The sequence below is a fragment of the Pinus tabuliformis genome, chromosome 4_1 (assembly GCF_031772625.1).
Source record: "Pinus tabuliformis cultivar Carrire ecotype Pingquan chromosome 4_1, CPIR1, whole genome shotgun sequence".
NCBI lineage: Eukaryota > Viridiplantae > Streptophyta > Pinopsida > Pinales > Pinaceae > Pinus > Pinus tabuliformis.
In genome coordinates, this window is record NC_142303.1 from 68,222,189 (window position 1) to 68,244,225 (window position 22,037).

A 22,037-nucleotide genomic window follows, 5' to 3' on the forward strand; every position below is an offset into this window, starting at 1 on the left:
AAGTCCTGTGTAACAACCCCTAGTTGATTTTCCATGTAAATAAAATAAGACCAATGTCATGGGACAAATATTCCAAGTTGAATGGTGGGCAAACATTATAATGGACATCACTTGTGGTTTATTAATGGCTATAGAAATTGGCAAAGACAAAGAGGCAATAAATGGCATTTAATTATTAAAAATAAATAAATAAATAAAAAATAGGAGAAAAGGAAAATGAAGAGACACTATCATACACTCTTGAACACTAGAGAATTCTTGGAGTATTCTAACATTCACTTGGACTTGCAGAAAGCAAGCAAAGGACAAGCAAGGAAGAGAAAGTTGGATCAACATCTATTGCAAGGGATACTTTGCAGGGAACAAGTTGCATGTGTGATTTCCTTGCTGGTTTTTGGATGCATGATACATGCATGTGGCTCTTTAGTTATGTGTTGTCATTGACATGGAGATTTGCCTAGATTGATAGTGGTTTTGGCCTTGCCTTGCCATTTCCTGGATAGCCATGATGTAGTGGGTTCCCATTTGGACTTTCTAATTGGTTCTTTGGTTCTTATGGCTGTGGGTTGGGATAGAATCTTTGGAGCCCTGGAATAAGTTGGGTTCCCTAGAAGGTTGTGGGTTGATATGGTAGTTCTCTAGAGCCCTGTAACAACTTGGGTTTCCAATGACTGTGGATTGAGATAGAATCCTTGGAGCCCTATACAGCGTGGAAAGAGACCAATCTGGTTGATGTTAATAATTTCTGGACCGGTTTGGTGAAATCGTTGTGGTTGAGGGTTGATGTGGTTTGGCCTCCGGAAGCCCTAGATTGGATCTATTTGGTTGAACCCATATGATCCCACTTTCATGCTTGGAATATGGCGTGGGGGCGATTGGTTGAAAAAGAGATTTGGTTTAGCCCATTTATGGTCGGGTGGTACGTGGAAGTCTTTGACTTGGTTGACATTTGCATATGTTAATATGAGTTATTTTCCTAATGTTATCTATGAGCACTTTTGTTGGTTATTATGTTGATCTTATGGCGGATTTGTCATGGTCTCTATTCTGGTTATATGCATGGTTATATGATGTACTCTTACTATGGCTCTTGTTCATGATTCTATAAGTTATTAAATGGTTGATAAATACATAGGCTAACAAGTGTTGTTGCAGCGAGCTTGAGAGGGCATTAAGTCTTCTTGGTGATTCTCAGATGAAGTTCAAAAGTTTATGATCACATATATATATATATATATATATATATATATATATTCATGAAATCCTTGTCATGTTTCTGGAAAGTTATAAGCACTTTTGGGCAGTGGCCCGAAGGCTAGTCCTGAAAAATTGGCACAGATCTCGCAACCACTGGCATAGAACAGAGGATTTGAGATCATAACTGCATGGAGGCAACGTTATGGGTGTGGTTATAGCCTTCCAACTGCATGGATGTTATGTTGTGGGTACGGTTGGGGTGTTAAGTTGGTGAAAAAAGAGTTCCAAGTCAATGATTGATCACCTAGGGTGGTTGTTAGGCTCCTGAGTGATCTGTAGTCTTTGAGAGATGTCAATTTGCTTCCAGTTAGTTAGTGCCACTTCCATAATTGAAACTTGGAGAGCTCAGTTCATGTTTACCCTGGAGAGCTTGTAAAAGTGGGTAAATATGGGAGGAAGTGTTACATCTTGGTGGAACATTGCAAAAAGTAATCATATCTTAAAGTAAAATCATCCATGCCTTCTAACTATTGTAATAACACATATGATTAGATAAGATTAAGTTGGAATTATAACTAGTAAAAAAGAAATTTATGGAATATTGCACCCTAGACAATATGTGTGGACTTTATTACATGGTAAATAACAACTTGAGTGGGCCTAATGGTTAAAAGCATGTGTTTCCTCCTAAGAGGTCATAGGTTCAAAACCAAAGGGGGGTAGAATATGTATGCCTTCATAGACTTAGCAATCAAATCGTTGCGCAAAGGGTCCCACAAACAAGGGGTTCTCATTCATCAATTTGGTGTCTAGCTTGGCCATGACCATAAAATTGGATAATAATAATAATAATTTATATATATGGATTTCATTGGACAATATATGTTTGCACACAAGGTCCCCCAAACAAAGGGTTCTCATTCATCAATTTGGTGTCTAGCTTGGCCATGACCGTAAAATTGGATAATAATAATAATAATTTATGTATATGGATTTCATTGGACAATATATGTTTGTGTGGGTTCTCATTCATCAATTTGGTGTCTAGCTTGGCCATGACAGTAAAATTGGATAATAATAATAATAATTTATATATATGGATTTCATTGGACAATATATGTCTTTGTGTGTGTGGATTTTATTGTAAAGTAACTATAGGGTTCATTGTAATATTTATTTATATATATATAGTGTGTGTGTGGATTTTATTGTATAGTAACTATTTATAAGTATGGAATGTCCCACAAACAAGGGGTTCTTATTCATCAATTTGGTGTCTAGCTTGGCCATGACCGTAAAATTGGATAATAATAATAATAATTTATATATATGGATTTCATTGGACAATATATGTCTGTATGTGTGTGGATTTTATTGTATAGTAACTATTTATAAGTATGGAATTCATTGTAGGGTTCATTGTAATATATATAGTGTGTGTGGATTTTATTATATAGTAACTATTTATAAGTATGGAATTCATTGTAGGGTATATATATATATAGTCACTTACACGATAAATATGTGTATGTAAGAATTATCTTGCATAATAAATAACTAATGGAATCTATATATGGATCATCTATATTCAATAAATAAATAAATACATATATATGGATTACTTATATGTGATGTTATTTGATACTAGTATGACCCCATGGGGTAAATAAATACATATATAAATTTTGAGAGGAAGGTAAAGGGTAATGCATGGCTAGGGTCTGCCACATCACTAGCCACGTGTTAACCATATCAATTTATGAATGTGGTAATATTAATGAAGGCCTCATGGGAGCATGATTCAATGCTTTTGTCTCAAAATCCAATAAACTTTACAATATTGGAAAGCTTTTGACAAGCTTATGTGAATGTAATTTCTGAATTTGGTTTAGAGTGGAGAAAAATTAGTGAAAAATCTTACCCCATCTCCTCGAATACAATTTATGAGGTCGAGTATATTATATATTTAAAAATAACTTCTATAAAAATAGAGCATTCTCATGAAATAACACCTTTACATGATTACAAGACTCACATGATTACAAGACTTTGATAGGAATCTACTTTTAGCTGGATCAATGATGCAAAAAGATTATCCGACAAGACTGAATCCTATCTTTTAATAAATAAAAAATAAGTATAGAGTCTCCTTGACTCTATAAATATAATATTGTAGTACCTTGCAACATGTATCTTAGGCGTCCATCATAACAATTTGTTCTTGTGGATTCAAAGCATCATCTTTGTTCACCATCATGTCACCTTCAAATGCTAATAACATTCCTAGTGGAAACCTTATTTGCAACCATTCACAAATTTTGGGAAAAAAATTATGGACAACATAATATTTTGGTCTCAATTTGGATGGCAATCCTTCAAAAATGTGCAGTGAAACAATTTCAAACAAAACTAAATCACACGAATACTCCTTAACTATACAAAATTGGTTTATTGCCTAACATCTATTCATTCTCAGAATTGCGGAACTCATTAGTTTTGAATCTTACTCTAATACCATACTTGAACTGAATTTTACACTAAAATTCAAAATTAAAATTTTCATTTTTTATATTAAATTTACCAATAAATCCCTTCAAAGCTACAATACTATGCCTTATAGTTAGCCTCAATAACTCAACACTTACCTCACGCTCATCTTCGAAATCCAACCTCAGTGAGTCCTGTTCATACTCTAAGATGTGTTTATGTGCATCCTTATAGATTCATCATCTCACTTCAACTCACAAGGTTTAATAGGATTAGATGTCAAAATAGTAAATACATAGAAATATTGTGAATGAATATCAGATTCCCAGTGAACGTGGAAATGAGAATTCATGCTATCAGCGGCTAGAATTCTATATCTTCCATCTCCACCGAAACACGATATTTATGCAATATGTTTATTAATTAAATACGTTACACAATATTTTTTTATTATATATATCCTCTGCAACAACCTCTAAATTTTATGCATGCGATTTTTATGCATATCAATATCGCATGATTGAGTTTTGCATTAGTTGAAAGCTTGATGAACTGTCACCAATCCATGAAGTTTAATTTAATTAGTTTATGTGGGCTTTAGTATATGTGAGTCTCAAATTTACACCTAGAAAGAGGTTTCGGGTGACAACATCCCACTCCTAGTGAGCAGATCATTCTTCCATTTTGGCACCGTCCCAGACTTAGACTCTACCGGGATGGTAATGAAATATTTAATAAAAAGAAATTTATTTGTTGAGTGAACGGGTAATGAAATATTTAATAAAAAGAAATTTACTTGTTGAGTGAACACCAAAATGGCTACCCACTTAGATTGCCGAATCCCATGCTGAAAGGAAGTTGATATAGGTAGAGTGGTTGAGTCACCAAATCAAGTTTACCTAGATAGACATTAAACCACCAGAACGAGTCGACATTGACTTGCATTTCAAATCAACTTAATGATGCTGATATCTAACACCAAGGTGGATCATTGGAAAAGAGTTCCAATGGACCAGGGTGGATCATTGGTAAAGAGTTCCAATGGACCAGGGCGGATCTTGAGAAAGAGTCAAGATGGAAGTGGAAGACTAGAGAGGAGGAGGTGCTTCCACTTCAAGTATGTTGGAGGTCTAATACTCATCATTTCTCTGTTATACCCTTCTTATTGGTACATTAGGATTGGCATTCTTTTCAATGGTTTCCAAGAGGTGTACAAATGATATTTTTAAGTAATAAGGTGTGAGCTACTTGCTGCTTTGTGCACGAAGGCTCAGACTTATTAGTGGATGTTAGTAGTGATACATATTGATACATCTTTTTCAGCTAGATCTGAAGTAATTCCACCGTCCATCTTTGGGAAATATAAAAAGTTGCAGGGAACCTCACAACAGATATGAGGGGCAAAATACTTTATTAAAAGTACAAGCATAGGCAAGAAAAAGAAACAGGAGACCTGAAGCAAGAAAGAAACACGTGGTTAAACAATCAAATCATATTTGTATAGATCCTCAGAACTATGAACTCAGTGTTTGGTGAATAGGTAGGCCTTAGCAACCACTACTTGTATCCAGAAAGTAGACAAGCTGAACAAAGGATTAGCCACGTACATTACAAACCTAAGAACACCCTTGATATCATCTGTTGATTTAGCAATAAAGGTGGAGTGGACATGCCTTTTATATTATGCATTAGTGCCAAACATAATAAGTCTCGAGCTTTTGACTCACAATCATCCCATTATTTCACATAAACATTCTAATCAAATGCAGGTTAGTGCAGTAATTTTATTCTACAGTAACTGTACTGTATAACGAGTCCATGTTTTGCACAAGTACTTCGAACAGGAACACATTTATCTATCAGTTTCTTTAATCTAAAATACAGCTTGTAACAAATAAAATCAATTATTGAATACTGCATCTCTCTGCAAATATGATACTCAAACTCTCTCGAGACATCAAAATCTCTACAGACCCAATCAATGGTGGAGCATTTATAAAATGTTGGTACAAAAGAATGGTATACGAGAAGCCTTCTCAATTATTATACAAGAATAACATAAAAAGTCCTATTAGAAGGGATGCAGACAAAGAGTGCCTAGAACAACAGGCGTTACTGGGTTTGGTTGGAGATGCTGCTGGCACACTGGGTGGTGAAGAGACTGTCGGTGGAGCAGAAGCTTCGGCAACATTTGGCAACGGAGACTCTGCAACTGATGAAAGCACTGGAGCTGGTGCCAGGGCAGGTGGCATGCTTGTTGGTGGCAAGGCTTCTTCTATTGATCCAGGGACAGAGAGGTACATTGGATACTGAGTTCCTCTCCGACGACCAAGACAAGCATTACCTGCAATTCATCAAAAGTGCTTAGAACATTAGAAACAATGAAACAATAGTGAAGGAAATCTGTTGAACGATGCCAAAACTCAACAACCAATGATATCAACATGCTGCAAAAATTCATACTAAACCATTTGACCACAAATCAAAAAGATTGAATGAAAGATTAATATATCATTTCACAGCCCAACAAACTCACTGTTTTTTAAATTCGAATTTTGGGAAAAAAAAAATTACTTTCGAGCACTAAACAAAAAAATGAAAGCAACGCCATTCTTTAATCGATGGGGTAAAAGTGTTTACTTCAACCAGTACATTAGAAAATTAAACAATGAATCTTACCCATATATGCACTTGCCGTTGCTGGAAAATCTGTGATAAGCCCATCTACCTTTGCGAGACTTACGTAGGAGTGGATTTCCAATGTTGGATCTGCAATATAGTCAAAGGCTAGCGCAGCAAATTCATTTCTGAGAAGAAAGATGAAAACTGACATATTGTAATTGTGCATTCGCTCGACGGTATCTGTGACCCCTAAAAGATAAAATGAAGAAGACGGGAAAACCGTATCCCTCCTTATTACTACAGCATCAGAAAATGCTTTGATCTCCTTAATGGTAGAATCTGGAATATCGACAGAAGTTTCCTCCACAGCATAGACAAGCTTAAATTTTGTAAGTTGCTTGAACTTCATTAGCACGGCACTGTCATCAGATTGTATCATGATCCTATCGGTCATGTTGTTGTAACCACTCTTATTCATAGCTGAAATAACGGGCTCTACAATACTAAGGTTCCTTGCCAATGCTACAGCTCGCACATTCTGTGAAAAAAGGCAAAAAAACAAGATACAGTTTATAGTATATACTGTTGACATTTATTTCATGGGCCATTTTAAATGTAACTCTTCAGATTACTAATCCGATTGAAGAACCTTACCTGTATGTTGATGATGACACGAACATTTTTTTGACTCTGCGCAAAATCCAAAAAAGCAGTCAAATTCATGTATTTCCCGGCACTAGCTTCTGCTGGATTCCTTTGAAGACCGAAACCTTCAGAAAAGGGGCTGAAAATGCTAGCTGCACAGTCCAAGAAATTCATATTACTGTATTACATAAGTTGCCCAATGAAATTGAAACAAAATGAAGACATATTGTGCAAGAATTTAACTCCATGAACCTGTTCTGTTTTAACAAAGTTAAAATTCTTAATTATTATTGATGAAAAGAGGGAGAAGTTCAACTATGTACGATCATTTGAAGAACATTTCAAATGATTACTCTTTTGAAACTTCGGAAATTAACAGGTGACCGAGGTAGAGATTTTTATATTATTTCGACTGATTCTGCCAACTTGGATCAGACTTACGCTTCAAGCCTTGAATTTCGTTCCAGGTGAGATCAAACGTGAAGATGCCTGGCTTGCCATTTGGAGATGGGTCTAACAACACCATTTTGTTGATGTCGGATACGGTTTTTAGGCGAGCTGGATAAAACACTGAATTCGATATGATATTTGTTCCTATCGTAAGGTCTGGTGATTCCCTACAGATAGGAATACCATCTTTTGTTATTTGGACAGAGCAATCAATGTAGTCAGCTCCATCGCTTATAGCAGCCTGATAGGCAATATCAGTACAACCTGGGTAATCACCACTAGCTCCGTTGTGAGAAATTATTGATGTTTTACCTGTAACCACAAGTTGAAGCACACTTACTGTTATCAGTCCATGTACAGTGCTTCTACATTTTCAATATTTCCATTAGAAATTGTATCAGAGAAATAGAAAGCACGGGTAAATAATGACTAACAGTCAAACAGGATATGAAGTGAACTGTGCACCTGCTTTGGCGGATGTACTGACGTTGTTCTGAGCATAGCAAGCTGTATTGTTATTAATCCACAGAAATCCAATTGGTTTATAGTTCTAAGAATCTTGATCGTCAAAGCAATTTATGCAAAAAGTGATATACAGTATACACTTACTACCATAAAAACGTTCTGGCCTTGAAAGACATAAGAAGAATTATAGACCTGCATGGGTAAGGGATTATACAAGTTGGTAGAGGTTAGGTAGCAAGAGAGACACACCTATTGCCTCCGATGCCGTTACAGAGAAATCAGTTAGGATGCCATCAACTGCGAAATCCTTGTCCACAAACTGAAGATATTCCCTTATTGGATCATAGCTATAATTGTAGCTCATGCCATATTCATCATTGGCAAAATTAGAGGCATATATTTCCAGCCCTGCAGAGTGTGCATCTTGTACAAGACTTGTAGGCGCTTGTAAATATAAATTTGAATTGACAGGCCAAATGTAATCCTTTGGAACCATGATTCCAGCGGCAAATGTCTTCACAAACGTTAAATTTTTTACAAGGGAACCATATGTTTGATTTGTTGATGGGTCCACATCTTCTTTGCCAAGGAACATCAGTATTAACTTTGTCTTGGTTCTTCTAAAACGCGGTGCGATGGCTTGTAAAAACCCAACCTCCGTTGAAGAAATGTAGTTCAGAACCACAGATTTTGATAGAGATATCACAGCCGATGACATGCTTAGTTTGTGCTTTTCAAAAAACATTGAATACTGCCACATATATCAAGAAAAGTTTAAGTATACAAGATCATGAAAAGAAACAAAATACAGCACGAGAAAAATCATTCAAAATGAAATATCCACTAAAGAATCTCACTTTCTAGATTAAAAAAAAAGGCACAAGTCCACAGCAAATTGAAATGGAACAATAGATATGGACATTAGAGAGTTATACCTGTACGTTCAACCACAGTGCAGCCGGGCGAAATTGACTTATGGCTTCTGGTGGAATCAACGGAAATAGATCGTCGTATTGAAGAGGGCGGGATTGGATTGGCTGGATTGCTGCGAAAAATGGAAGAATGGGATTCTTTTAATTATCCACATTCAACAAAATCAAGAAATTTACTGTGAAAGTAACGATTCCCCAGTTTTAATCTCCATCATCTATAATATCTATTTGGCTTTCTGGATATCAAAGATCACGCTACATATTTGTTGTTTATTATATTATAAACAACTATAGCATTACTGCATGCAAGTAGTAGTCTCTTGAACTGGTACTGGGAAACATCAAATGCATCTAGGTGATATGCAGACACATCATTCATAAGAGAGGTAGTTCTTCGGGTTTTTCCCCCTATGCCAGAAAGACAAAAAGAATATATAAAGAACCAAGCCATAAAAGGCACTATCAGGCAACCCACTCAGAATGGGGAGCATGTGAAAGGTTCAGTCAGACCTTTGTAATCAAGCAGAAAGGCATTTTATACGATGGCAGAAAGGCATTTTATACGATGGAACAAATGGAACAGCAAGCAGCCATAAAAGTTTTTATCAGTCCTAAAACAAAATTATAACCTGCTCTGTCCTTTCACTTCACCTGTAATATTGTTGAGGAGTATATCAGCGGTGTAGTCAATAGAAAAGTATCCAGATACACTTTTGCCATTGACAACATAAGACTTGCTCTGATTAGGGAAAATGAAGTTAATGGTTGTGCTGTTGTCCAATCTTAAATCAGTCCGGCATATGCCTACTCTGTCCTTTGATAACTGCAAGTCACAGAACATTACAGCTTCATACAAGCTATTATTAACTGCCGCTGCATAAGCAACTTCGGTATGGTCAGGAAAAAGCCCCGACAGTCCACCACGAGCTATGACCAGGGGTGCTTTACCTGCACAATAGATGCAAAAAATGAAAAACGGTCAGAATCTTCGATTAGTTCTTCCCGGCATCAGGAATGTCAAACAAGTGTCATCCTCAAGAGCAACGTTAGAAGTTTAGAGCATTTAGGAACCTTCCTAAATGACTTAAATGTATATTGTAAAGTAAAAACGGACCAGTTATCTCACAAATAGAGCAGCAAGGCACATGAAAACAACATGAATAAAAATAAGTCTGGCTTCACAAGTGCTTCAAAATAATCTCTCAGGTGCACCTTATCTCCTTAAACAATGAAAAACTAAATATGTTTCAGGCATCACAGACAGAGTACATATTGAGCTTGAAAAATTAATCAGGTGCCATAACCAGAAATTATTTGTGATCTAACAGTTGAACTTGCTGCCATATATTGGAATAAATATTGTAAGAAACTGAGATCATATTTCATACTCGGATATTTTTAGCGGTGAGGATAATGGCCAATTGACTATTCACAGAAACGTTCATTTGTAGTTCATTGTAATGGTTGTCTTTAACAAAATCTTTAGCTCTTGAAATCCAGGTTTTAGACTGTCATTGAAAAGGAAGCAAAAGAAACTGAACATGATGTCCTAATGTGCAAATAGCAACAAAAATAATTTGTATGCTAAGAATCAAGTATTGTGGTTTCAGGGTGAGGTAGGAATCAAGTTGTGGTAGAGATTATGGCAGTTCGATTCATGATCAAAGTAAAAACCGATTTGCCAAAGTAGATGATTGACCACCAATAATGTTACCAATGTACAATAATAAAAACACAAACAAATATAGAATCAAGAGAACGATGTTCTGCAAAATTTGTGATATATTCCTAAAATATCTTATAAATATAGAGATTGAATTTTTTTAACAGTGCAAGAACTTCAATGTCAATTTCTTCCCCACAGCCATGGATGTTAGCAGAGCTGGGCTTCCTCACCCTTGTGCTCCTCCCAGGATCAGGCAGCCAGGACCCATTGGGCCCAGTTACTCTCCAGATAACATCATCCATCAGGGCATCGGCAACTTGGCAGAGATCGATGACTCTGACAGGGAGCCTGCCTCTCGGCCACTTCACCAGACTTTGGCATCTACCACCAGCAGTCCTTGACATCCTCCATTTTCCTCTGAGCAGAGACTCATTTTGTAGCATTTTAGCATTTTTCCTTTTCATGTACCTTAAAATGATTTAAATTTTACATGTATTATTAACTGAAAATGTCTAGATTCCCATGTTTTTAATCTGCACAACATGAACATAGTAAATACAATCGAAAGCAGGGTATAAATTACTACACTAACACAACAGGAAGCAGGCTATAAATTACTACTCTAATACAACAGAAAGCAGGGTATAAATTACCATTATAATAGTTGCAACCCCAAAGCTCTTAATCCCTAACTTCTAAATGACTTTGATTCCAAATTTCCAATCACCTACACTCGCATACACTCTCTGACTTTGTGTCCTATATGACCATCCACATTATGTTTTTTAAATTTTCTTGTTATTGAGATGCTCATAACAGTCACCGTAGTAAGTTCCACAAGATTAGGGTTACACGTATTCTTAACGGCTTGTGTAAAACAAGCATCATGACTTGAAATATTTAGTGTCCTATTAGGTGCCATGAAATTCATCATAAGGGGCAGACATCCATTTGTCTTTAGATGACATCTGTATATATTTACCTAGTGGCCAGAAATGGAAATCTGTTTGTGTTTTCTGACATCAGTATACATTGACCTAGTAACCACAAATGGAAATTCCTCTTGCTGGATGTTACACGAAATTTCCTTGTCTATATAGTAATTCCCAATTAGCAGAGAAATAAATGGAAGATTTGTGTTAGAGAAAAATAAAACAAATAGAACACTGTACTCAATATGATCCAATCATCTGATCAATGAAACTTGGGGGCAAGGAAATAGTTTTAAAAAACAGGCGAATATGCGATCATGGTCCAGTGAAACAGGGCTTAAGTTGACTTCTCTGGTTTTAACTTTTTATATCAATAAAGTAAGAGCCTGCCAAGAGGGCCTTGGTTCACCGGTGAGATCGATGGAGTTTTAAGCCACCTAACACCCAAATGTCAACATTTCAGAAGGGATGAGGCCAGGTCCAAGGTCCAGCTGATTTCGGCAAGGAAGTTCATGTGATGCAACCCCCGAGCACATGTTTCTCAAAGCAACTTTCTTAAAACAATAAAGCAAGAGCCAAGACACTCTGAAACTCGATGACAGAAAATGATTTTCCACTAAGACAAGTGAAATTACCAAATTCCTCCAAACAGCCCTCTGAAGATGAGATAGTCAATTTGGTTAAATCAAAAAAAGATCCATGCTAACAGTTGTTATTGACTTGAAGGAAAAATATTTCAGAGTAAAATAGTGAAATTCCCGAATTCCTCCAGACAGACTCTGATGATACTGTACTTGATTCATCTAAAACAAAGACACTAATGCTAACAGTCAAGATTGACAAGATTGACCTGAGGCAATTGCCCAAAGCTGAACTATCTTCTCATCCATAACAGTTATTTGTGTGAAACTGACCGTGAATTGTGTTAAATTTAGGTAAGACCCAGGCATGAGAGCATGCAGTGATGAGTATGGGGCAAGATGAAAGATTTAGGAATTTTGACACTGGCTGGTGTTGATTGAATGGGAGGAAAAACAGAAAAAAGAAATGACCAAGACGAGAAACTGAATCACAAAACTGAATTGAATGAAATTTATTTAACAATGATTCTCCGCGTCGTGAATCATGGGCATTTGAATGTTTTTTATATCCCCAACTATCATTACATAACTGATTTATTCGGTATACAAAATTGTCTATTTACATTTACCTAAGTTTACTAATTCATTGTCAAACTAACAAACTCCACCTTGACAACAATTTTCCCATTCATCATCTTTCCTGCAAGCCAAGAGAAGCTAAACACCACCGCAGCTTCTCTACTGTAACTGGCTTTGTGAATATGTCTGCACAATTTTCTCGTGTATGGACCTTTTTAAGAGCTACTTTTCCGCCATCGGTCACATGTCTCAGAAAATGATACCTTACATCAATGTGCTTGGTTCTGCTATGATAGGCAGGGTTTGTAGCCAAGTGAATAGCGCTTTGACTGTCACAAAGTACATTCACTTTCTCTTGCGTCCTTCCAATCTCATCGAGCAGACCCTTTAACCAGATTGCTTCTTTACTAGCATCTGAAGCAGCTATATATTCAGCTTCGGTAGTGGACAATGCAACCATGTCTTGAAGCTTTGACATCCAACTAATTGCTCCACCTGCAAGAGTAAAGACGTAACCTGTAGTAGATCTTCTTTTGTCCAAATCACCTGCATAGTCAGCATCTACATATCCGCACACTGATCCTTCACTACCATTAAAGACGATGCAATGATCACTTGTGCCTCTTAGATATCGAAGCACCCATTTCACTGCTTGCCAATGTTCTTTACCTGGATTTGCCATGAACCTACTGACAACTCCAACTGCATGTGAAATGTCAGGTCTTGTAGATACCATCGCATACATTAAGTTGCCTACAGCATTTGCATATGGTACATGAGACATATACTGCTTTTCTTCATCATCTCTAGGACTCAAAACCGAAGAAAGCTTAAACTGGGAAGCTAAAGGAACATTAACAGGTTTCACATTATTCATAGAGAACTTTTCAAGTACCTTCTCCACATACTTCTGTTGTGACAACCAAAGCTTACCATTTTTCTTGTCTCTGTGTATCTCCATGCCCAAGATATGTTTTGCTGCTCCAAGATCCTTCATATCAAACGTCCTAGAGAGTTGAGCCTTTAACCTGTTGATCTCTTCCATGCTTTTGCTTGCAATAAGCATATCGTCAACATACAAAGCTAAGATAATGAATATGCCATTGAGACTTTTGAAGTACATACAATGATCATACTCACTTCTTATAAAGTTCTGGCTCACCATTAAGGAATCAAACTTCTTGTACCATTGTCCGGGAGACTGCCTCAGACCATACAATGATTTCCTGAGCTTGCAAACTAATCTTCTGCTGCGACCTCGTACAAAACCTTCTAGTTGTTCCATATATATCTCTTCGTTCAAATCACCATGTAGAAAAGTTGTTTTAACATCTAACTTCAACCTGAGAATACCCTTTTGCTACCAGTCGCGCCTTATACCTTTCAATACTCCCATCAACTTTCCGTTTCAGCTTGAAGACCCATTTACATCCAACAACACTTCTCCCTTCAGGAAGCTCTACAAGATCCCAAGTATAGTTCTTGGCTAAGGAGTCCATTTCTTCTTCCATAGCCATTTTCCATTTCTCTCTATCTGTATCATCTACTGCTTCCTGATAACACGAAGGTTCTCCATCTTCAGTAACCAAAGCAACAGATGAAGCAGAATCTTCATACCTTTTGGGAGTTTTCCTTTCCCTTGTAGACCTTCTCAGAGCGACTGGTTGCTGAACTGGTTCAGAAACTTGCACTGGTTCAGAAACTTCAACAGCTTCCTTTGTGTCTTCAACACCTTTGTCTCCAGAAGTCTCTCCTTCCTTTCGACTATCACCGAAAGATCTAGCCTCCAACTGAACTCGTTGACTCGGCCATACCTGTTCCTGTTCAATTCTTTCAACATTTGATTTTAACAAAGAAGATTCATCAAATGTTACATCTCTACTAATGACTATCTTCCGCAATGTAGGATCCCACAACCTATATCCTTTCACTGCATAGTCATACCCAACAAAGACATAACATTTCGACTTTGGATCTAATTTTGAACGTTGATTTTTCGGAATAAGAGAATAAGCATCACAGCCAAATATCCTCAAATGAGAATAGTCACAAGACTGACCTGTCCAAACTTCTTCAGGAATTTTACAATCAATTGCTACTGAAGGTGATCTGTTAACTAAATAACAAGCAGTAGATACTGCTTCTACCCACAACTCCTTTTGCAAGTTAGCATTGCTGATCATGCTTCTGGCTCTTTCCATAAGAGTCCGATTCATACGCTCAGCAACACCATTTTGCTGAGGAGTATAAACAGCAGTTTTGTGTCTAACAATGCCCTCATCCTTACAGTATTGTTCAAATTCAACAGAAGTGAACTCACCACCATTGTCAGTTCTTAGACATTTAATAGATTTGCCTGTTCTTTTCTCTACCATTACTTTAAATTGTTTAAAGACATTTAATACATCAGCTTTCCTTTTTAGCATATAGACCCAAACTCTACGAGAGTAATCATCAATGAACGTTAAAAAATACAATGCACCTCCATATGACATAACAGGGGAAGGCCCCCACAGATCAGAATGAATGTAGTCTAAAACATCTTTACTATTATGATTGCCAACTTTAAATCTTTGTTTACACTGTTTTCCATACACACAATGTTTACAGAAATCTAAATTCAAGGATTTCAGACCGGGAAGAGATTTACGTTTCATCAATATGTGAAGACCTTTCTCGCTCATATGACCCAAACGCTGATGCCACAGACGAGTACCTGCTTCTTCCTTTTCTGACGCAACCGCTGCTTCACCGACCTGAGTACTTCCTTTTAACCTGTAAAGATTTCCGACCTTTTCTGCCTTCATAACCATAAGAGCACCTTTGAAGACTTTCAAGACGCCATCCTGACCTGTAAACTTATAACCATCTGAATCTAACACTCCCAAAGAGATTAAATTTTTCTTCAAATCAGGTACATGTCTAACACTAGTTAATGTCCTAACTGTGTACACTAGTTAATGTCCTAACTGTGTTATCATACATCTTAATCCTGATATCTCCCATCCCAACAGTCTGACATGTCCTAATTGTGTTATCATACATCTTAATCCTGATATCTCCCATCCCAACAGTCTGACATGACATATTGTTACCCATAAACACAGAACTACCGTTTACATTTTCATACGAAGTAAACCAATTTCTATGTGGGCACATGTGATGCGAAGCACCAGAGTCTAACATCCAGCTATCAAAACTCTGAGAGACATTACATTCAGGTGAAGTTTCATCTATCATACACAATTCTTCAGCAAATAAAACTTCGTCTACCATACCTGAATCGACCTGATTCGCTTCGTTCTTCGAGTTTTCGGATTCCTTCCGTTTCCAACAGTCCTTCTTCAAGTGTCCAACTTTACGCAGTTCCAACACTTTGCCTTACACTTCTTGCCCTTTGATTTCGACCTGGAAGATCCCCTTGGCTTTTCTCCTCTTTCCTTTGAGCGTCCTCTAGCGACCATGGCTTCTGATGCAGCTGTTTCAGTGCTGGGTTTCCTTCGTACTTCTTCAGACAGAAGAGCTCCCACGACTGATTCAAACTTCAAAGAATCAGCAGAGCTGACGCTGATTGAAGTTACGAAGTGATTCCATGATTCAGGCAGAGAACACAGCAAGGTTATGGCTTTATCTTCTTCCTGTATCTTGACTTCCATATCTGTTAATTGACAAATTAGTGTATTAAAAACATTCAAATGTTCTGCAACATTTGAACCTTCTTTCATTCGAAGACTGTATAACTGTCGTTTCAGATAAATTCTGTTGGTTAATGATTTTGTCATATAGAGGTTTTCAAGTTTTTCCCACAATCCTGGCGCCGTAGTTTCTTCAACAATGTTGAAGAGAACTTCATCCGCTAGGCATAACCGGATGGTACTGAGAGCTCGGGCATCCAAGTCCTCCCAGTCTGAAGTAGTCATGGTTGTAGGTTTCTTAGTTACCCCATCCAATGCCTTGTGCAACCCTTGTTGCACAAGCAGATTCTTAACCTTCAGTTTCCAAAGAGCAAAATTGCTCTTTCCGGTGAATTTCTCCACCTCGAATCTTGCATTTGACATCTTGGCTATTTTCTAAGACTTTCAATCTTCAGTGTAGGGTTTTAAAAAAGAATATTTCAATTTTCTTCTTCCAAAAAAATTTCCAATGCCAACAAAGGATTTCCAAGTTTTAACTCTCCCTACGTCAATCTTTAAAAAAAAAATTGTTGAATTTTTCAGAGAAAAACCTTTGTTTTTTTCAACTCAAAGAAAACTTGAATTTTTTCAAAGAAAAACCTTTGTTTTTTTTCCAACTCAAAGAAAACCCTTAAAAAAAAACTTTTGTTCTTCTTTCCTTTAAAAAAACTGTCTTCTTTTTCCTGACTTTCTCACATTCACCACTTTATTCAAAAAAAAAAATTCTGAAACAAAATTTCCTTTTAAAAAAAAATAATATCCGGATCCAGCACGCAGATCCTACTTGCAGCAACTGGCAGCGAACACGACGAGGTTCTGGCAGCCACTGCAGACCACCCTTCCTCCACGCAGGCTCACACTGATACACGCAGCAAGATTCAGCCTTGACGCAGAGCAATTACAGCCCTTCACGCCTCACTGGTCTCATGTAGATTCAGCCACACGCCCAACACCACCGGCCAGCACGCAGCAGAGCCCTTCACGCCTCACTGGTCTCTGATACACGCAGCAAGATTCGGCCTTCAATTACAGCCCTTCAGCCACACGCCCAGCACCACCGGCCAGCACGTAGATACAGCCTTACGCTCGGACTCTTCTTCACGCAGGAGCACGCATCAGATACCTTACGCTCAGGTTTTGGACTCTACCTTACGCTCAGGGTTTGGACTCTTCTCAACGCAGGTCTGGACTTTTTTCAGCGTTCTACTCAGCAAAGATCACGCCCATTTACGCAGGGTCTTCACGCCTACGCCCAATCGCTCGGCCCTCGAGCTCTGATACCAATTGTTGATAGAATGGGAGGAAAAACAGAAAAAAGAAATGACCAAGACGAGAAACTGAATCACAAAACTGAATTGAATGAAATTTATTTAACAATGATTCTCCGCGTCGTGAATCATGGGCATTTGAATGTTTTTTATATCCCCAACTATCGTTACATAACTGATTTATTCAGTATACAAAACTGTCTATTTACATTTACCTAAGTTTACTAATTCATTGTCAAACTAACAGCTGGCAGCTGATATGTTGGAAAAACACCATAGATCTCATTTTGCAAGGGCTTCGTAAATTGCTCAAGCACCTGTTAAAAACTGAAAAGGCTAGAAATAATTCTATGTTACCAGAAACGAGAAACGGGAAACGAAACGAGAAACCAGAACGAGACGAGAAACATAATTCAGAGGTTTCGCATTCAAGAAACGAGGAGAGAGAAAAAATAAGAAAATATAAAGAAAACATACAACAAAACATTCATTTACCTAAAAAAACATTCATTTACATAGCTGAAAATGTAATCATCCCATTTATGATTTACCCATAATGGATTAGTGTGTATGGCCAGACCCCGGGCCGAATGCTAGGGAGATACAACAGTGGACTCTTATGACCTGCTCCAATGCAGGGAGATATAACAATGGATTATAGCCTGCTCCAAATTAGTAACTTCTAACATTAAAAATCTTTGTGGGATTGATGTTGGGTGTAGAGTTTAGCTTGATTTATGCTATTTGAGTTATAAAAACTATAGCTTCATTGGAAAAATGGGAGATAATGGAAAAGTCCAAATTGGCAATTGAAGCGACATGTGCAATGAAACTATGTGCTTTCAATCAAACTACAGATTCCCTGTCTGGGAATATTAGTGTAATCGCTCAAATCGTCGTTATACATTCTTCAATGTGCATTGTTGAAGATACACACCCCAAACCACCTCCCAAACAGGTAATGAAAGTTAAATTCTGAGTGCTGACCATGAAGACCAGAACGGACGTAGAAAACGGCGTTTTCCGTCCCGTTCCGTTTCTTGTGCGTTTTTTTCCAGAAACCCTCGCTGCCGTCCCGTTTCTGGTAACATAGGAAATAAACCCAGTACCTGCCCCTGGTCGCTGGGATGCACTACCACTGTGTTACATGCCCTATTCATACCAGGCACCACTTTTATAACGGTGTGCATTGCTCCTTCCAACGCTAGCAGGCACCTCCTGTATTCTAGAAAGAATACAAAACCCACCAACTGTTTTTTTCTATTTCGACTGTCCAGCTGGAATGGAACCGATACTCCTGGAGTGCGGCCCTTGAGGGTTTCTCAGATCAAACCAGAAACAGAGTATGTTGAGTATTGAACCTGGGCTTGCCATGATGAACTTCCACTAATTTTCTGCTATAGCAAAGCCCAACCGACGGCAAAACCCACCGATATGCCCTCGACCGATACATGACGAAACTGCAAAGAAGTCACTATTGAATTGAACATGCCTTAACCTCAGCGGCTATACCTTAGTTCAGGGTAACTATCACAAGAAATCCACCCTTAACTGTAGCTGAAATTCACATAAAATCCAATGCAGATCATGAGTGGGTAAAAAACATTATGCACACACATTCCATTCCGTTGGTTATGACTGACTAATTCACCTCATTTGTTGTTCCTCTGTAAATATTTCTGAAAATCCAATAGGCTGTTTGACTAGAGGATCGCATAAAAAAGAACCTAGGGTAAAAAAGAACCTCGTCCAGGCAATCATTTTAGGAATGCTTCCAGCGGTCAAGAAACTAATTTTGAGATTAAAGAAAGCTGCTATGTTCAACGGAATTCCAACATCAACTAATAGACTTAGCACATTTAGTGAACCCAAAAGCATTCTACAGCGCAGGTGGAGAGAGTGGGGTGAGCCACCATGCTTATGTTCGCGCGTTTGTGCATTGAATCTAAATGCTAGATTAGGTATATTGAATATGGATACTACCAAAACCCATCTGAACCCAGGTTTGATATATCCCTAAAGATTATCAGGCACAAAGATGCACATATTTAATTTGTGCAAACGGCCAACGTACCAACTGCAAAAACCCAAAAGACCAACCTCAACACTGCAACCTGGAGGCGCATCTCAGAACTGGATTTAGATGAGCACGTGATAGTTGATGCTCTAACATAACCAAGGAAGGCAAGCGTGATTGGATGAAGCATTCGCATATATTAAATCTAGTTACATAACATAAATCAGAAACCATAACAGAAAGAAGAAGAAAGAAGGGCAAGAAACACCGACCGCTAAGAGTTTTCCAACCAGAAGACCTCTGAGCAGAAATCCCATGTGTGAAGCAGACGAGTACAAATATTGATATCAATAGCACGGTTGAGCGCTGATCCAGCGCCATCATGGATAATGGCACGCGCAGATAGCACAATGGCAAGAAAAAGATTGCTGGAGATACAGTTAATATACGAAACTAGAAAAACAGAGTGTATGAGTAGGAGGTCGTCCGTTCCCGCTTCGCCCCGCTCTGCTCCACTGTTCTTAATGAATCTATTGTGAATGAGAGCAACGGTGCATTCGTATTGAGTTTCCGAGTGCTTAGCTGAGTAGCATTAGATACCAGCTGGGGATGCTGACCGTCCAGAAGCCAAACGAGTGAGCACATCCACTTTGATAGGGACATTTTCAGACAAGGAAGGGTTTGAAAAGAGGTGCAAGGGCTTGGTAGGGGTGGGGTCCCGACGCGGCGAGTGGCCAGGCTGGACGATAGTCGGTTTTTGCGGTCCGAAGATGACGTAGCCATTCTTCTTACGCGGAGTTCCCGCGCACGCCTGGCTTATGTGGTGTTCCGTGCTCCTTCCTCCTCGCTCTTCCATGTGTGTCCGAAGACGAATGCTCCTCTCTCCCCGCCGTTCCATGTGGGTCCGAACACCATCCCTTGATGATCGGTTAACTCCACACCAACTATGTATGGTAACGAAACACGTTCACATTTAAAAGTTCTCCCATTAAAAATCGCGTAGTTTCAACGTTCATTGAGTTGAAAATTCTGTATATTATTAAAATTGTATAATTTAAATATTTTAAGGGTTTTTCAAAATGTGTAATGACTTAATCTTTAAAAATATAATTTAAATTATATAAAATTATAATTTCACTGCTACTTATATAAATAGATATTTATACAACATCAAAAATATAAATTATTTAAATAGATTTATTGATAATATTTAATTTCGATTTATATTTATTTTTATTTTTTTAATTTATTGATAAAATGTTTTTTTTCCACGATTGGCAGGGTGTTGAATCGATATAAAAAAAATCACTTTTTTCCTTGAAATTATTTTGCCATTCCCGTGAAATAGTATATTTTATCTATAAATTAAACTGTGAAATAAATTGGTCTACCTTTATCTTATATTTTAAAAATATTATTGTATAAAAAAATATTAATATAAATTAATATTTTTTATTTTAATATATAATTAATAAACATATATTTTTTAATATTGGTACATATTTATAGTAAAAATATTTAATATATTAAATTTTATATTATAAAATTTAAATATTTTCCAAATATGTTTATATGGTTTTGGATGGTGTTTTCTTAAGGCACTCCTTAACGTCAAGGAAGTAATTGGTTCAATTCCTCACCCTAGGTAATATATTGGACATGATGAAGATATAATCTTGCAAAGTTCCAAAAAAAAAAAAATCAAAAATCAAATATAAAATATTCAATACTTTGTAACTTTATGCTCAATAATACTTTTATTGACAAAAAAACGCATTAAATCTTTAAAAGATTGAACCTTATCAACTCAGAGTTTGAGTCATGATACCATTGTATTATTATTATGGTCAACTAGGGGTTGGGTTTGATTGAGTACTTTTTATTGCATCAAGAGGTCCTCTTCAACCTACTAAAGTAGATATGTTGTAATCTAATGTCATGTTTTAACCCTAAAAATAAAAATAATCATACTTGAAAACAATTTTACTTTATCAAATTAAAATTAAAATAATAAAAAAATAACATTGAAATACAAATTATTTCATGTTATTGACTCATCGAATGAGAAACCATGGTGTTCATGTGCACTGTAGGTTATTTAAAAGGCGAAATTAAGATTTATCTAAACTCAAAATCCAAAATCCAAGGAGAGAAAACAAATCACTTAAATAATGTGTATTTTTTTTACACTTGAATTTGTCCTATTATAAAAATTTATGATTAGATTTCTTTATTAATATGTTAAATTGATAATATATTTTGTTGTATAATTTGTCATAAGTTATTATATGATTAAGTATTTGTTGTATAAAATTATTATGATTTATTTAATTTTAAATAAAATTTCTTTAAATTAATTTAAATAATTATATATTTATAGTTTATTATGTGTTATTATTTATGAATGGACATTTGTTTTTTAAATATTTAATTATAAAAAAACGAAGATTAACTTAATGGATAGAGTCCTCATTGTTAAAGCATTTTCATTATTGAGAGATTAAAAATTCAATTTTCTAAAA

At 36.9% G+C, this 22,037-nt stretch overlaps 1 protein-coding gene across 2 annotated transcripts; it reads right to left on the bottom strand.

Moving 5' to 3' along the window:
- Positions 1 to 5,437: 5,437 nt before the first annotated feature.
- Positions 5,438 to 20,159, bottom strand: LOC149174178 (glycerophosphodiester phosphodiesterase GDPDL6-like). Of its 2 annotated transcripts, none has more exons than XM_089419205.1 (9): positions 19,788 to 20,159; positions 9,450 to 9,746; positions 8,802 to 8,911; positions 8,116 to 8,617; positions 7,867 to 7,908; positions 7,393 to 7,713; positions 6,961 to 7,103; positions 6,364 to 6,844; positions 5,438 to 6,028 (listed from the first exon to the last, which is right to left on the bottom strand). In XM_089419205.1, exons 1-9 carry the CDS (start codon positions 19,897 to 19,899, stop codon positions 5,721 to 5,723), a joined length of 2,316 nt encoding a protein of 771 aa, XP_089275331.1. In that variant the 5' UTR covers positions 19,900 to 20,159; the 3' UTR covers positions 5,438 to 5,720. The 2 variants fall into 2 exon arrangements, with proteins under 2 accessions (XP_089275331.1, XP_089275332.1); XM_089419206.1 differs by lacking the exon at positions 19,788 to 20,159 and adding an exon at positions 18,608 to 19,206.
- Between the last annotated feature and the right edge of the window lie 1,878 nt (positions 20,160 to 22,037).

Excerpts from the sequence above, each read along its gene's own strand:
- LOC149174178 (XM_089419205.1), bottom strand. The coding sequence starts at position 19,899 with ATGATGGCGCTGGATCAGCGCTCAACCGTGCTATTGATATCAATATTT. Across the intron at positions 9,747-19,787 it reads TGGTTGGAAAACTCTTAGCG|GTAAAGCACCCCTGGTCATA; the intron begins GTCGGTGTTTCT and ends TCTATTGTGCAG. Across the intron at positions 6,845-6,960 it reads GTGTCATCATCAACATACAG|AATGTGCGAGCTGTAGCATT; the intron begins GTAAGGTTCTTC and ends CTTTTTTCACAG.